This window comes from Bos mutus, chromosome 3 (assembly GCF_027580195.1).
Source record: "Bos mutus isolate GX-2022 chromosome 3, NWIPB_WYAK_1.1, whole genome shotgun sequence".
NCBI lineage: Eukaryota > Metazoa > Chordata > Mammalia > Artiodactyla > Bovidae > Bos > Bos mutus.
In genome coordinates, this window is record NC_091619.1 from 32,525,834 (window position 1) to 32,541,525 (window position 15,692).

The 15,692-nt window shown below is 39.5% G+C and overlaps 1 protein-coding gene across 6 annotated transcripts in view; it reads left to right on the top strand.

Annotated features, from left to right (window-relative positions):
- SORT1 (sortilin 1) overlaps positions 1-15,692 on the top strand; it is a 66,788-nt gene that overhangs the window by 20,252 nt on the left and 30,844 nt on the right. For 4 of the 6 annotated variants that reach the window (XM_070367541.1, XM_070367542.1, XM_070367544.1 and 1 more), the window contains exons 2-5: positions 1,866-1,925; positions 3,619-3,692; positions 13,408-13,510; positions 14,044-14,208. In XM_070367541.1, the coding sequence (XP_070223642.1) occupies positions 1,866-1,925; positions 3,619-3,692; positions 13,408-13,510; positions 14,044-14,208 (402 nt within the window). Of the gene's footprint in view, positions 1-106; positions 297-1,636; positions 1,656-1,865; positions 1,926-3,618; positions 3,693-13,407; positions 13,511-14,043; positions 14,209-15,692 lie in introns of those variants that run through there. The other 2 variants (XM_070367545.1, XM_070367546.1) reach the window with 2 other exon arrangements.

Below are 15,692 nucleotides of genomic sequence, written 5' to 3' on the forward strand. Positions count from 1 at the left end.
TAGTTTTTAAGCTTCTGGTTCCAGATGTCTCTAGCAGCAGACCTACTTTTTCTCAGATGCTTGGCCAGCTTACATGTATGAATAGCCTTTCTGTCCTGCAGTGGCTATGAGAAGCTCTGAGCATTTGAGAGTTAACTAGCGTTTACTGAGCAAGCCGTCTGTGTGGCACTGAGTGTACTATTTACAGAGATTGTACAAGAGATTCCGTCGACCTCAAAGCTGCTTACAGTACAGGGGAAAGTAGCGTAAGTGAATTTAGCGACCCATCTAGTAGGACCACCAAAGAAACTTAGAAGGTAAGCCAAACAGTTAATGTGTGAGTTCTGTTTCTTCAGACATCTCTGTTGCGATTGGTGGCTTGAGTGACCATGCAGCTGGAATCCCACCATTTATAGACATGCTGTATTTTGAATCAACTTTGTGGTTTGGGAAGGATGTATAATTCAACAGATGCTTATTGAGCATGCAAAGTATCATGGTAGGCACAGGGCATACTATAAAAATGACTATAAAAATTATATCCTTGGCTCCTAAGGAACTGCTCATATTTGGAAAGGCAAGGCATATTTAAGACTCTTAAAATCTTTGTAATATTTTTAAGTCTTCATAAAAGAAAAGCATAGTCATCAACAAACTACTAACTCCTCTGGGTGGTGGGGCTGTGGTGAGGTTGTGGTGGGGAAGAGGAAGGATCTTCACTTCTTACTGTATACATTTCTAATATTAATATATGTAGTAAGAAGTTTTTACCAAGTGCCAGTGTTGCCTTTTTGGTATTATTTCTTTATTGGTTAAAAAAGTGATAGAGACTAGTAGATTATACACATAATGTTAACTTTATGTGTATCTCTGTGTGATAAGATTTATATTTTCTTTGTTGTCTCTCTCTATTATTGTCTGGGCTTCCGAGGTGGCTCAGTGGTAAAGAATCCACCTGCCAAGCAGGAGACATGGGTTCGATCCCTGGCTTGGGAAGATCCCCTGGAGAAGGAAATGGCAATCCATTCCAGTATTCTTGCCTGGAGAATCCCATGAACAGAGGAGCCTGACAGGCTCCAGTCCATGGGGTCGCAAGAGTCAAAACAGGATTTAGCGACTAAACAACAATATTATTATCTACTTTTTTCTATAATGGATATATATTATTTTATAAATAGAGAAGAAAGTATTGGAAAACCAAAATTTGAAAGGACCTACAATAATTATTATAATGAATTTTAATATGATTACCATATTTTGGATACAGCATACCAGCTTTCCCTTTTTTGTCTCCTCACTTTCACCACAACTTTATTAAGGTGGTTCTATTATTATTAATATTATTACTATTGTAGTTATTATTATTAAATAAAAAGGTGAAACAAGGGCATTTACTCTTGCTTCTTTCCCTTGTCATTTGGGTGTATTAGCCTAGAAACAAAAAGAATCCAGCTATTAGCTATTTGGCTGTACTGTGAAGGCTCCTTAGAAAAATTTAAATTATGCTGATTGGGTTACAATTATATCTATCATTGTGGGCTGTGATCTCTTGTTTTAAAATATCCTAAGAATACTTTTTGTATCTTTATATTTAGTTCTGTTGGAGAAAGCAAATAGATTATCCCATCTCCCCATCTGGTACAGTGAAGAGAACTCATCTGCTTGGCTTACTTTGTGTGAGAGAGAATTAAAATTTCCAAGTTATTTGTGATTCAGGTTAAGTAGTTAAATGCTGTCTTTTCCAAATTTTGTTCCAGAAATCCATATCCCCTTTTAATTGTAAAGATAATTACTTTGAAAGTAATAGTGGTCTGTGTTATTTAAAGAAGTCAAAGATTGAAGAGGAGATGTCATTTCTAAATGAGTTTTTTTTTCCCCCCTTATAGCATGTATTCGATGATCTCAGTGGCTCAGTATCCTTGTCCTGGGTTGGAGACAGCACTGGGGTAAGTAATGTTTTGACTTTGTTGATTCAGCCTAGCAAGAAGATGGTGTAGATTTGGGGGAGTTTAAGTGCTAAATGTTTTACCTTCTGAAATTGTCTCCAACTTCAGCTGTAGGAAATGCATTTGTAGGACAGACTTCCAGAAGGCTGTGGTTGGTTTGGTTTTGCTTTTAGAACTAGGAACATCTTGTGACCACCTTCTTCCATAATAGAAACTAGACACCTTTTTAGTCTTTGGTGGCTGCTTGATATCAAGATGAGCAAGAAGAAGAAAAGAGAAGAGTGCTGTGTGAAAAGGGAGCCTTACAATTCTTGGGAAAATTTCTGTGTGGAAGTAGAAAACGGCACATTATACATGTTGGCATTTTTCCTCCGAATTGTATTGTTCCTGTATCCTTTCCCATAGTTAGTGTTAAAGGACTGTGGCAGCCATGGGCTTATCACTGTTCAGCTCCATCTGTTGTCCTTCCCCCAACCACAAAGGAGGTAGGTACTGCCAGGATTGGGGGAATGAGACAGTCAGTAAGCTTCTCCTTAATCCTCGTAGCATGTAACCTGACTCCAGTAAGAGGTTTGCTGAGGATTCATTGGCCTCAGGTCTTGAACAGGGCTTGACATTACCTGCTCTGTTATTATCCTGCCTGAGCAAGGGCAGGGACCACAGCTCATGCCCTCCAGTATTCCAGTAATGTATGTATCAGAGCATTGAGGCACGTGAGGCTATATCAGAAGCCAAAAGAAATACAATTTTTGTACTAAAGAACAAGTTATTAATTTTTAAATTGCTGGTAGAATTTCTTTAAGCCTGTCTCATTTGCTTCTAAAATTTGAGTTGTTCACTATTTCCCATGATTTATCACTTTATCTAAGATAGTTGATATCTCCAAGATTTCTTGTTAAATGGCTGTATGAGACTCCCTAGCCTCTTATTCCAATCTATCACAATCATATCTTCATGCATGTTTTCTCTAGAAAAATACTTATTTAAAAAATTGATTTCATGGAGAACTAATAGCAGGGAGAAGAAGAAAAGGACAGATGTGACATAGCAACCTCTATTAGAGCATTCACCCTATTCTAGCCTTGTAATCAGAAAGAGATGATTCTTGACTGAGAATATCTTAGAATAATGTGGATACAAAACAGTTAAATTCTTCCTTTACTGTTATTTGGAGTTGATTAGCTCTGTTTCCGGAGAAGGCAATGGCACCCCACTCCAGTACTCTTGCCTGGAAAATTCCATGGACAGAGGAGCCTGGTAGGCTGCAGTCCATGGGATCACTGAGAGTCGGACACGACTGAGCGACTTCACTTTCACTTTTCACTTTCATGCATTGGAGAAGGAAATGGCAACCCACTCCAGTGTTCTTGCCTGGAGAATCCCAGGGACGGCAGAGCCTGGTGGGCTGCCGTCTATGGGGTCGCACAGAGTCGGACACGACTGAAGCGATGCAGCAGCAGCAGCAGCTCTGTTTCACACTGCATCAGGTGTAAGCAGTGGGACCATCTCAACAAAATTAGCTGAGAATTTGAATCATTGTAAGCCATAATCACTTGGTCCTTCTTGGTTTTCAGATGTATTACAATATAGGCTACTGTGAAGTAGAATTATTGGCAATCTTTCTGATATTCAGATGTTGCAAACATATAATTGGATTATGTTTCTTATTGACCACATGCTTTTGTCTCTCCAGATCATTTTAGTCTTAACCACCTTCCATGTACCACTGGTAATTATGACTTTTGGACAGTCCAAGCTATATCGAAGGTGAGATGCCTAGCATATGATTGGGGAATTTGATTGAGTAACATATTGTGACTGTAAGTTCTCTGCTTTTCTAGGCATGATGGGATCTAACAGTTGATTTAAAAGATCTTCTGGCCATCTTAAATTTTCACCAGATTGTCGCCCTTAGCACATTTTTTAATATCTAATTAGCAACCTAAAGCAGCATGAAAAGGAATCTAGTTCCAAGGAAATAAGGTTGACCTGACTGAGTGGCAGAACAGTAAAAGAAGGTAAAGGAAGAGTCTATAGGAGTGTGTGTATGTTTATTTAAATGGATATTTATTTGTGGGGAGGTAGCATAGAATAGAAATGGCAACCCACTCCAGTGTTCTTGCCTGGAGAATCCCAGGGATGGGGGAGCATGGTGGGCTGCCATCTCTGGGGTCGCACAGAGTCAGACACGACTGAAGCGACTTAGCAGCAGCAGCATAGAGTTTAACCATCTTTCTACTTATTATGAGGACAAATGGTTTTATACTCCTGATGTAACAATCCTTACTCTACCTTCCAAGTGATTTTTCTTTTTTGGCCCCACTATGTGGCTTGAGGGATCTTAGTTTCCTGATAAGATATTGAACCCAAGCCCTGGCAGTGAGAGTGTGGAGTCTAACCACTCGACTGCCAGGGAAGTTAGATACCTAATATCTAAAATATTAGATAATATTTTTCATCTAATGTTATGAGCCCCCAACAGATTGTTTTTAGGTCCAAAGGAGGTTCTCAGGTCAGGCCTACCAAAGTGCCTGGTAATGATGATGGTAATATATGTTCTGGGACTATAGTCTGTACTGTGACATTCACAAAGTTTGAGAGTTGTCTTTTCAAAGGTCCAGCTTGGTTAAAGGGTAGGATTCTTTTCCTTACCTGTAAGATTCAAAGCCAGCTAACTCCCAGAAGTTGCTGATTGTCTTCTCAATCGTGTGTGCCTATCCCATTTTCTGCCTAGGGACCTAAAGAAATTTGACATTTCAGCAGATAATATAGAAATTACCCTCTGGGCCAAAGGATGTCCCTGGAGCCACCATACTTTCTGAGGGTTCTTTGATTGATTGTTGACGTTGGCCAAGGTGGGAGCGAACCCATGTTGAAACTCTAATATATATCAGTCCAGCCTCCCTTTCCCAATAGGTGACCCTTGACTGCTGCTCCTGAGTCTGGAGCCAGTGCTTTCTGCCCTTCAACACAGAGACTTTAATTTTAAAAAAGAGGTCAAGAAAGAATTGCCATCTTGAAATTGTTGTACACTGCATGAAGGCAGGTTCTTGACTAACTTGGGGTTCTCCAGCAACTAGCTAAATGACTGACACATAACAGGCAGTACATATTAATCGAATGAAGGAATGTCTTGTCTTCTTTAATAATTCTTAGGCTAATAGTATTTTTATTTGTTTGATAAGGATTGACAAGGTATTACAGAATCCTAATTCTAGAAGGGACTGTAATTTATAGGTGATTTTGTATATTAAGTTAGAAAACTAGTTGAACCATTTCGGGTAGATGAAAAGTATCCTGTTTGGGAAGGAAAAAAATGCGTTAAGATTTTTGTAACTTTAGTAAACTCTTTCCATTTTTTAAGAAACTTTGCTGTTGTAAAATTCTTTATGATACAGTTTTCCTTACCAATTCACCTTCCATTAAAAAAGCAATGCAACCATATTATAAAACATTGGAAATTTTAAATGAAAAAAAATTCACCTTAAAGTCAAGTAATCTTATTTACAGTTTATTATCTTGACTTTTCCCCTTTAATGTTATACCATATAACTCTGTAGTCTTAGGAAGCAACATGGTACAGTGTAAAGTTACCTCTTGGCATATAGGCCTGGGGTTGAATCTCAGCATTATTTGTGAGCAGAATGAACTTGGGTAAGTCATTTAACCTCCCTGAGTCTTTTTGTCATCTGTAAAAGAAAGATGATAATAGCAGCCACCTTAGAGCCATTGAGAGTTTTGCTTTGCAGCACCTATCATGGAATAAGAACTTGGTACCATTAGCTGTTGCCTTGCCAGTGGCCAGATACGGCATGTAACCAGCATGTACTGGCACTGTGGTGCTATTCATAGTTTTTTTAATGAATTGAAAGCCTTCCATACCAGTTAATAAAAGGTGATTTCCTGCCTGCCCCCAGGTGCCTCCATAGCTTCTACAAGTACACCCCCACCCCAGCCAGCATGGAAGTGTTACCAACACCTGATGTTATGAACTATAACCATTCTGATTGGTCACTGCTCGTACCATATTTGTCAAATTCTTATCATTTTTGTTAGATTGAAAGAATTTACTTAATCATTATTCTCTTGGACACCTAAGTTGTAGTTTTTTCACTATTGTTAATGCTGCTGTGATAAATATCACACATGTATGTCATCAGTTCAGTTCAGTCGTGTCCTACTCTTTGCGACCCCATGAATCGCAGCACGCCAGGCCTCCCTGTCCATCACCAACTCCCGGAGTTTACTCAAACTCATGTCCATCGGGTCAGTGATGCCATCCAGCCATCTCATCCTCTATCGTCCCCTTCTTCTCCTGCCTCCAGTCCCTCCCAGCATCAGAGTCTTTTCCAATGAGTCAACTCTTCGTATGAGGTGGCCAAAGTATTGGAGTTTCAGCTTTAGCATCAGTCCTTCCAATGAACACCCAGGACTGATCTCCATTGGACCTTGCTTCTATCACCAGTCACATCCACAACTGGGTATTGTTTTTGCTTTGGCTCCATCCCTTCATTCTTTCTGGAGTTATTTCTCCACTGATCTCCAGTACTATATTGGGCACCTACCGACTTGGGGAGTTCCCCTTTCAGTATCCTATCATTTCGCCTTTCATACTATTCATAGGGTTCTCAAGGCAAGAATACTGAAGTGGTTTGCCATTCCCTTCTCCAGTGGACCACATTCTGTCAGACCTCTCCACCATGACCCACCCGTCTTGGGTGGCCCCACACGGTATGGCTTAGTTTCATTGAGTTAGACAAGGCTGTGATCCGTGTGATCAGATTGACTAGTTTTCTGTTATTATGGTTTCAGTATGTCTGCCCTCTGATGCCCTCTCACAACACCTACCGTCTTACTTGGGTTTCTCTTAAGAAGATGCCTATTTCCAGTTTTTATTATGGTAGCAAATGAAAACCTCCTCTCTGATCTCTGCATGTTTTGAATCCTTTACTAAATTCCTTCTCTTGGTTGAATTATGTTCTAAACCTGTTGCTTCAGCCGCTTTTTTGCTTGCCTTCTGAATTCACGTGTTAGCCTCTATAGTGCTCTTCAATCAGGTGGCTAGAACTGGACCGACCTGACAGACCAGAGTCATACCCGTGGGGGGTGCAGTGTTTTCACGACTGCTTTTCCTGTCCTTTTGCTTTTCAGCGTTGTGCTTACTTTGAGACAACCCCAAACAAAACAAAACAGTATCGCTGTGTTACTGCTTAAATACCTACCACCCTCTGACTCAGCCTTTTTCCATCCTATATTTGTCTAGTCTTGTGAGAAACCACTAATATACACTTTACTAGAGAGTAAAGCGAGTTGTTTCTGGTATAGTATGTTACTAAGGTTCTTTTTCTTCATTTTGCACACCAGGTTTGTTTGTTGGGTTTGTTTGGTTTTACCAAGGTCATTTTGAATATTAATTACTTCCTCCCTGCTGTGAAATGAAAACTCTTCCGAAATATGGGTGGAGACTGTAAATATGCCTTGTTGCCTCCCCAGCTAGGCTGGCCTGGCCTAGTCTGAAGTGACTCATGTTGTTGGACACACCAGCCAAGAGGCACGTGTTGCTTGAGAAATGGGAAAGGGAGGGAGCAATTTGAGCAAAATGAGTCCTGAATATGCTGAGCTTGTGCAACTGAGAAATGAAATAAAAGCCTGTTGAATCTGCTCTGAAGACTCTTCTGTTTTTCGCAGCTTTAATGATTGTATTATTTATTGGATTATCTTTCTCTCTCAAATCTTATGTGGTCAAAGATTCATTTGGGATTCAAATAGGAGGCAGCTAATGAGATGCCACCTGCCATAAGCAGTGCCGCATGGAGGTATGTGTGAGGAGAAGGAAGTTAGTTGTTTCTGTTACCTGTGCCGAGTTAGAGGGAGCACACTTCAGAAAGAGGATTGTTAACAGATTTGGGAAATAAAGTCCCTGGGCATTAATGATTGGATAGAATTGAATAACATACTAATATCTTCAATTAAAGGGAATCATATTTGAATAGTATAAATTTTGATTCCCTCTTCAGGAATGTTAATTCATATAACAGATAATAAAGTTCATTTACCTCTCACTTGCAAATATGAAATTAAAAAGGAAATAACTAGCTATAGTTACGGAGAAGGCAATGTCACTCCACTCCAGTACTCTTGGCTGGAAAATCCCATGGATGGAGGAGCCTGGTAGGCTGCAGTCCATGGGGTCGCTGAGGGTTGGACACGACTGAGTGACTTCACTTTCACTTTTCACTTGCATGCATTGGAGAAGGAAATGGCAACCCACTCCAATGTTCTTGCCTGGAGAACCCCAGGGACAGGGGAGCCTTGGTGGGCTGCCGTCTATGGGGTTGCACAGAGTCGGACACAACTGAAGCGACTTAGCAGCAGCAGCTGTAGTTAAGATGACAATTTGATTTTCAGGAACAAATGTTGTGTGCCTTTTTGTTTTATGGCCCTTTGAGTCTAACCTTTCATTGTAAGATTAACTTAGTGAAGCACATTATGTATAGCAAAATTCTATACCAAGTTAACAGAAAACTGCTGGACTGTTTTACTTGTGGTTTCTATTTCCTATTCAAAGTTGTTCAAATTTTGGAAATTGGTAAGGGAATCTCTAAGAGATTTCACATTGAAGTTTATACTGTAGTCAATGTAAGTTTTTCAGGATGTTACCTGAGGTTTAATAAAAAGGATAACTTAAATATATGCAACAGAAACTTCTCTGACAGTTTAGTGGCTAAGACTCCATGCTTCTACCACAGGAAATGCAAGTTTGATCCCTGGTCAGGGTACTAAGAACCCACATGGTCAATAAATAAATAAACAATAAAGATATGCAGCAGATACTAAAGCAGAGTTCAGTAAACCAGGTTCTCCAAGGCATCTCATTATGACAACCTTTTTAATGATATGCTTGGCTCAGTTTTCACCTTAGTAGATTATTAGCAATGACTGCATATTCTAATTACAAGGTTAGCATAAATTCTGTTTGCAGAATATATTTTTCTGCTTTTTTGTTTCTTAAAGTTTATTGAAATGTATGATGATGGCATTTTACTGCACCTTCATTTTTACAAACTTAAGGCATATAAAAATCATGAAGCTAGGTGGTTTTTGTCACCTAAATATTCCCATGATTTTCATGGGAATGAAAATCCTGTTCTTAGGATTGTCTTATTGTCAATCAGAGCAAAATAAGGACCTCAGATACATACTCACATTCCTTCTGATAAAAAGTTGTGTGATTTTATTTATAATATTTCACCCTCTTTATTTTCCTACTTGTATTTTCAAAACTTCTGTAGAAAACATGCATCCTTTTCAAGTAAGGATAAAACACAATGAAAATTAAATTTAAAACACATAAGGTAGCATCAGAGACAGTTGGGGTTAAAACAAAGAAACTGAAGTATTGGGAATTCAGTTTAATGTAGATTCAGATTCTGCCCATCTCACCCGGTAGTGGTTTCAGGTCTGTAAGTCTTTTGGAACATTTTAATAAGCTACATTCTCCTTATTGATCTTTTAACTGGAAATCTCAATCCAGTTAGTTCTCATTCACAATAATTATGTTCTCCAGTCTCCATGAATACTGAATTAGTGAATACTGAGCCATTGCTTCTAGGGGAAATACAGAATTAGGTTCCTGCAAACTTCTGGCCACAGCATTCATTTTTTTCAGTTGATCAGTCTATTAACCTTGTTTTATGTGTGTTTCTGTTTAAAGATACCTTATGTGTATTATTGATTCGTTGAGCTCACAACCAACTGTTGCAGAAAAGTTTATCTAACTCACATATTTTCTCCAGAAACACTAAACAGCACTTCATAACTGTGCTTGGGGACTATTTAAATAGCAAAGCACCAACAGAAGGCACAAAAATGCAAAATGCAGAGCAGTAAACAGACTGTAAGGAAGATACTCATGCACAGTATAAGAGCTGAAACAAGAAGGCAGGCCAGCCGCTTGTTGGACTTTAGAAGGGAACATGAGCCCCAAGTGACACATTTTTCGCTGCCCTATGCATATCTGCCAGTGACTAGAAAAGTGCCATACATATTGATTTGGGGTTACAAATCTGAGTAGGCAAATTTATAAATATGGAATCTGTAAATAGTGAGGATTAACTGTATAAGCTTTCTCAATTAGTGAAAACTTCAAAACTAATTTTTTTGGAGTTTGTTGTCTTTCTTTTTGCTTTTATGTAATCATTTATAGTGACTTAATCATGGCAAAAATGAATTAAAGGAGTAAAGAAGTGGTTAGGCCTGAAAATCAACCAAACAAGGATATTTATGCTTGTTTGATTGTTGAAAAAAGTAAAATGTAAGATTCTGCGAGATATTTATTGTAGGATTCTTTTATTGTTACTTTTCATTGAATGTCTGCAGGTCAAATGCCCATTGTCACAGTCCCTCTGTATTATAAATGAAAAGTGGTCAAAAATGGAGGTGTGATTCTTCATTATTGGCATTTGGGTTGAGTGTCAGTCAACATGTTAGTCTTCTGGAAAAATACCCTCCTGAGTCCTTCGTCTTAGGAGGAATTTTAATGCTATGTCTTATCAGAACTCCATGTGATGATTACTTTTTTTCCATTTATTTAAATAATGTCTAGATTTTTCATGTTCTTTGGTGGTATTAGGCTCTATCCTCCCAAAAACGTTTGTACTCTAGTACTATTTTTTATTGTTACAAATGTACATATTCTTATACATGTTTACACCACAGATATAGCAAAAGTGATCATTTGTTTTTGCTAACCAGGAAGAGCTTTGTTAGGTTTGATGTATAGAATTGTTATTAAAAAGACTTACTTCTAAAGCAGATGGTTTCACAGGGCTTTGTTAATGTTTCCTGTTCATAACTCTTAATTATCATATGGAATTTGAAAAGTGATTTCTTTTTCAACGTGTTTCATTGATTTCCTCTCCATGATGTATGATGTATGCCAATATATATGCTGATAAAAGATAAAGCCACTTTAAAGCAAAGTGCCATATTAAAATATATTCCTGGGCCCAACATGGCCTTGACAAAACACTACTTAAATCCCAGCAGGTTGACACTGGTCTCTCATGCTCCATTTGTTTATCTGGCTAAAGTGCCAGAGTGTTGTAGCAGATGATTTTTTGTTTCCCTCGTGTTGCTTTCTTTTTCTGAAGGGCAGGGATGTGTTTGTTGTGCCAAGTTCTTGAAAAGCAAGCGCACTTGCCAGCAGGTTTGTGGAGGTTCCCTGGGATGTCACGAAGGAGGGGTGATTTGTGAACTGGTGATAATCTAGCTGCTGCAAACCCTTTAGGACATGGTCTGAGCTATTGATGATGTATGCACTGTAGAACTAGGACTTGAATATGCGTATCTCTTGGCCTGCTGTTGAGAAGATAAGAACTTTTCTTGTACTCAGAAGTCAAAGGCAGGGTAACAGGAATCTGTTGGGTGGTTTCTAATCCCTATTTTATTTAGTTTTTCTGTGTGTGTTCTAAGAGATGGAAAGACAACTTAAAAGTCCCATGTAGTTTGCTTTAGCATGGTGAAGGGACCTGTACCTTCTCTCAGAGATACTTCCCTCCTGTCTCTCTTCAGTTTCCTCTAAGCGGACCTTTCCTGACAGGCCACAAGCCCTGGCAAGAAAGAGCAGGACCACTGGTTGCCAAGGAAGAATTCCTTACACATAATTAAAAGTTGTCTCAAGTTTGGGGCTGAGCGTTAAGAGAATTAGACTGTAGTTTCAGTTTTGCCCTTAATTGACTGGTTGACTTTTGATGAATTGCTTCCCCTTGAACCTCCTCCTCTGTGAAATAAGGGAGTTTGACAAGATGTTCTCTTCAGTTCCTTGCCTGTCTCATGGTCTGTGGTTCTGTGATTCTTTTTCTGTTGAGGCTAATAGCAAAACTGTACCACCTCTTAAGTCATATCAGTGAAGACCACTGTACATTGCATTTATCATGGGCAACTGACTTGCAGTGCACTGTGGGCAGCACTTATGATACTGAAATTTAATTAATATTAAGGTCTAGCATTATATTGGAGGAGGAAATGGCAACCCACTCCAGTGTTCTTGCCTGGAGAATCCCAGGGACAGCGGGGCCTGGTGGGCCGCCGTCTATGGGGTTGAGCAGAGTCGGACACGACTGAAGCGACTTAGCAGCAGCAGCAGCAGCATTATATACCATGTTAGAGCTGTGCATAGTATTAAATACTCCTGACTTTTTTTTTGTCTTACTTTTTGAAATCTAAAAATTGACTTTAATACTTCACAAAGATATTGTTGAAATGAACTTTTGGGAAAAGCTTTAAACAACCTGGGAGTTGAGATTAAGTTTATCTGTCTTCTTTAGCTGTGTGCTGCATGCATTAAGAGATTTGTGCCTAAGGATGGTAACTTTGGGGGAGGAGGTACTCAAGATCCTGCTACTTAACTTACAAGCTTTATCATGAGTACAATACAATGCATTGATAAATTAGTTAGAAGGCCTTTGGCTACCTTTAGCAGAGAGCCCAACTCAAACTTTTAATATAATAGCTTAAGTAATAAGGGAATTGGGACTTCTCTGGCAGTCCAGTGGTTAAGACTTCACCTTCCAATGCTAGGGGTGTGGTTTCGATCCCTGCTAGGGAACTAAGATCCCACATGCCTCAGGACTGAAAGATCAAAATAAAAAACAGAAGCATATTGTAACAGTTCAATAAAGACTTTAAAAATGGTCCACATCAAAAAATCTTTAAAAAATAATAATAAGGGAATTCATAGAGGAAGGATGGGTCGATTCAGTGCAGCGTCACAGGCTACCTGTCTGGAATCCCAGAACTATTTCAGCAGTACTGGCCACTTATGTTGGCTTCTACTTCAAGTTTGGCTCTCACTGTATCAGAATGCCTGTAGCATTTTTTTGTTCTGTTTTGTATTCACATAGGACAACATGGGAGTTTCTCAACGTTGATGCTATTGGCATTTGGGGCCAGATGCCACATCTGATGCCAGATGCTTGTGGCCCTCTCTTTTTTTGGGACACTGTCCCATGTATTGTAGGATGTTTGGCAGCACCCCTGACTTCTACCTACTACAATGCCAATACAATGTCAGTAGCACCCAACCCTGACTTGTGATAATGAACAATGTCTCCAGATATTACCAAATGTTTGCTTGGTGGGGTGGGGTCATGGGGCAAAAATACCCTGGTTAAGAACCACTGATCCTTAAGGAAGACAGACCATTTCATTAAGTGATTGTCTTAAGTGTGTTTCCTAATTGATCCCAGTTCTCCCACTTTTTTCTTACTGGCTCAGTCTAGGTCCTTTCCTCATTCCTGACCCTGTCACCCATGAGGGATTGGAACTTCCTTCCACTAATTAGACCCACCACCACGGGTAGGGGTAGAATCAGGAGGGTGAGTGCCTCTATAAAGCTGCCGGAGAGTGAGGGAGGCTAGGTACAAACCCAACAGTGCCCATGACCTCTGCATTCTAAATTTGTCCTTTTTTTCCCTCTCAGTGAGGACTATGGAAAGAACTTTAAGGATATCACAAATCTCATCAATAACACATTCATTCGGACTGAATTTGGCATGGCTATTGGTCCTGAGAACTCTGGGAAGGTGAGACTATATCATACGTGTACAAAACTGCATAATACCATGTGCAAGGCCGTCAGATGTTGGTATTTGAATGGTCCAGTGATACACAGCAATATGTTTAGTTTACTATTACAATATTTACAATATAATAAAATGAAACAATTTAATACTGATTACAAAAGATTGGCATTTTGCACACAAGTTGTTTTCTTTGGACCTTGTCTAAGATGCATCAAAACTCTTCATAATTATGTGGTGGTTGTTTAGCGTTACAAGGTATACGTCTAAAGACAACATTCTAGTCTTTGGGGAAACTGGCTAATCTCAGACTGATCAAGCTTATCTTCATAGATACAATACACTGTCTCAGGACAGTATTTTTTTTCGTAAGACTAATACTTCAGGAAGAGAGTGTATCAACTAATCTGTTTTTATAACTCTTCTTACTTTTGGAACTAAAATTTTTGAACAAATGTCTGGTGAAAATGGTGGAGGAACTTCATGTACTTTTATAGTATTATACCCTGGTTCTGAACTTCCTTCTCCCTGACCAGGTGATTTTAACAGCAGAGGTATCTGGAGGAAGTCATGGAGGAAGAATCTTCAGATCATCAGATTTTGCAAAGAACTTTGTCCAGACCAATCTCCCTTTTCATCCTCTGACTCAGATGATGTATAGCCCGCAAAATTCTGATTATCTTCTAGCTCTCAGCACTGAAGTAAGTCTATCTGAAGAACCTGTCTTGCCTTTTGTGTTTTATAGTCTCAAAACGCACTGTCTGAAGAGGACTGTGTAGGTGATGCTTTTTATGTTGGACTGGCTTCTAGTGACTTCTTATGGTATGAAGTGTTGGGTTTTTGGTGTGTGTGTGTGTGTTTTCCTATACGGTAAAGGACACAATTTTCATATGCTGTCTATACCAGATAGGTATGTGTCTAGTAATCATTACAATTTTTTTTTAAAGTGAACAGATACTTACTATTAGAGTAATGAACTAGGAAACAGTTTAATCATTCATGTTCTGCAAGAGACAGACATAAATTGTTAAACTTTTAAGATTGTTATTTTTTCTTTCCTATGGCCAAACTACACCTTTATAATTTTTTCTTGTTCAGTCCTTAGTATAAAAACCTGTTGATGTCTGTCTTTGACGCCCATGTGTTAAATATCTAGAGTCCTAATTCCCTGCACCCCCTATCCTATTCCTGTACTCTTCCAAGAAACCACAGGTGGCCCTCCCACCTTTGTTCGGAAAGTTTCCTGAGGAGCAGCTCAGCTTTACTATTCCTGGAGGACCAGTCTGTTTTATCATGGATGTTAAGGGCCCAGAGTGGCTGAGTTGCCAGACTATGATAGTAGTCATAATTACACTCTGTGTTTATATGGCTCTCTCTCATCATTTGCTTAGAGTGTGGTCTGCTGACCTGCAGGATCAGATAAAAATCCCTGGGAGCTGGTTTAAGATGCAGATTTCTTGGCCCCGATCCAGATATAGTGTGTCAGTGAGGTGGCTAGTGTTTTTAACAAGCTTGCCAGCTAAGCTTGCACACTAAAGTCTGAGAGCCATTGCTGTGATGACCATTCTGGGAATAGAAATAGGATTATCAAATATAGACAAGTTGGGCTGAGCAACAGGATGGCATAGGGAGGATGAGAAGGACACTTGGAAGAGAGGTCTGGGTTCTGGGTCTTCTGGGGGCAGAACTTTCAGCTGAGGTCAGGCTGGGAGGCTCAAGCAAGGTCAGAGTTAAACTCAGCCAGAGGAGGAGAACTAGCCTACCGGATAGGCTTCACGTCTGAAAGCAACAATTCCTGGGAATTGGCCTTCAGCAGCTTTAGTTGGACACGACTGAAGTGACTTAGCAGCAGCAGCTTGAGCTGAAGGCCCTTCAAGGGAACGAAGAGACCCCTGTTGGAATGGACAGAACCATTGATCTGCCTTTGAAAACCCCATCACCCTTACCAAGTATCTTAAGTTTATTAAAACAGCTATCCTAGGGAGAGGCAAGCACAATATGCCTTTAGACCTGAAATTTCTTCCCGTTAAGGGTGAGTTTGAAGTACAAATAATCAGGGTGGAGAGATGGACCAATTTGTACTAAAGTGTAAATAGGTAATATCAGACCCTTCCCTATTTCTAAGTAGGATTAGGTTAAATAGAAATGCTGGGAGGTGAATGTTACTAGAGGAGGAAGAGTTGAA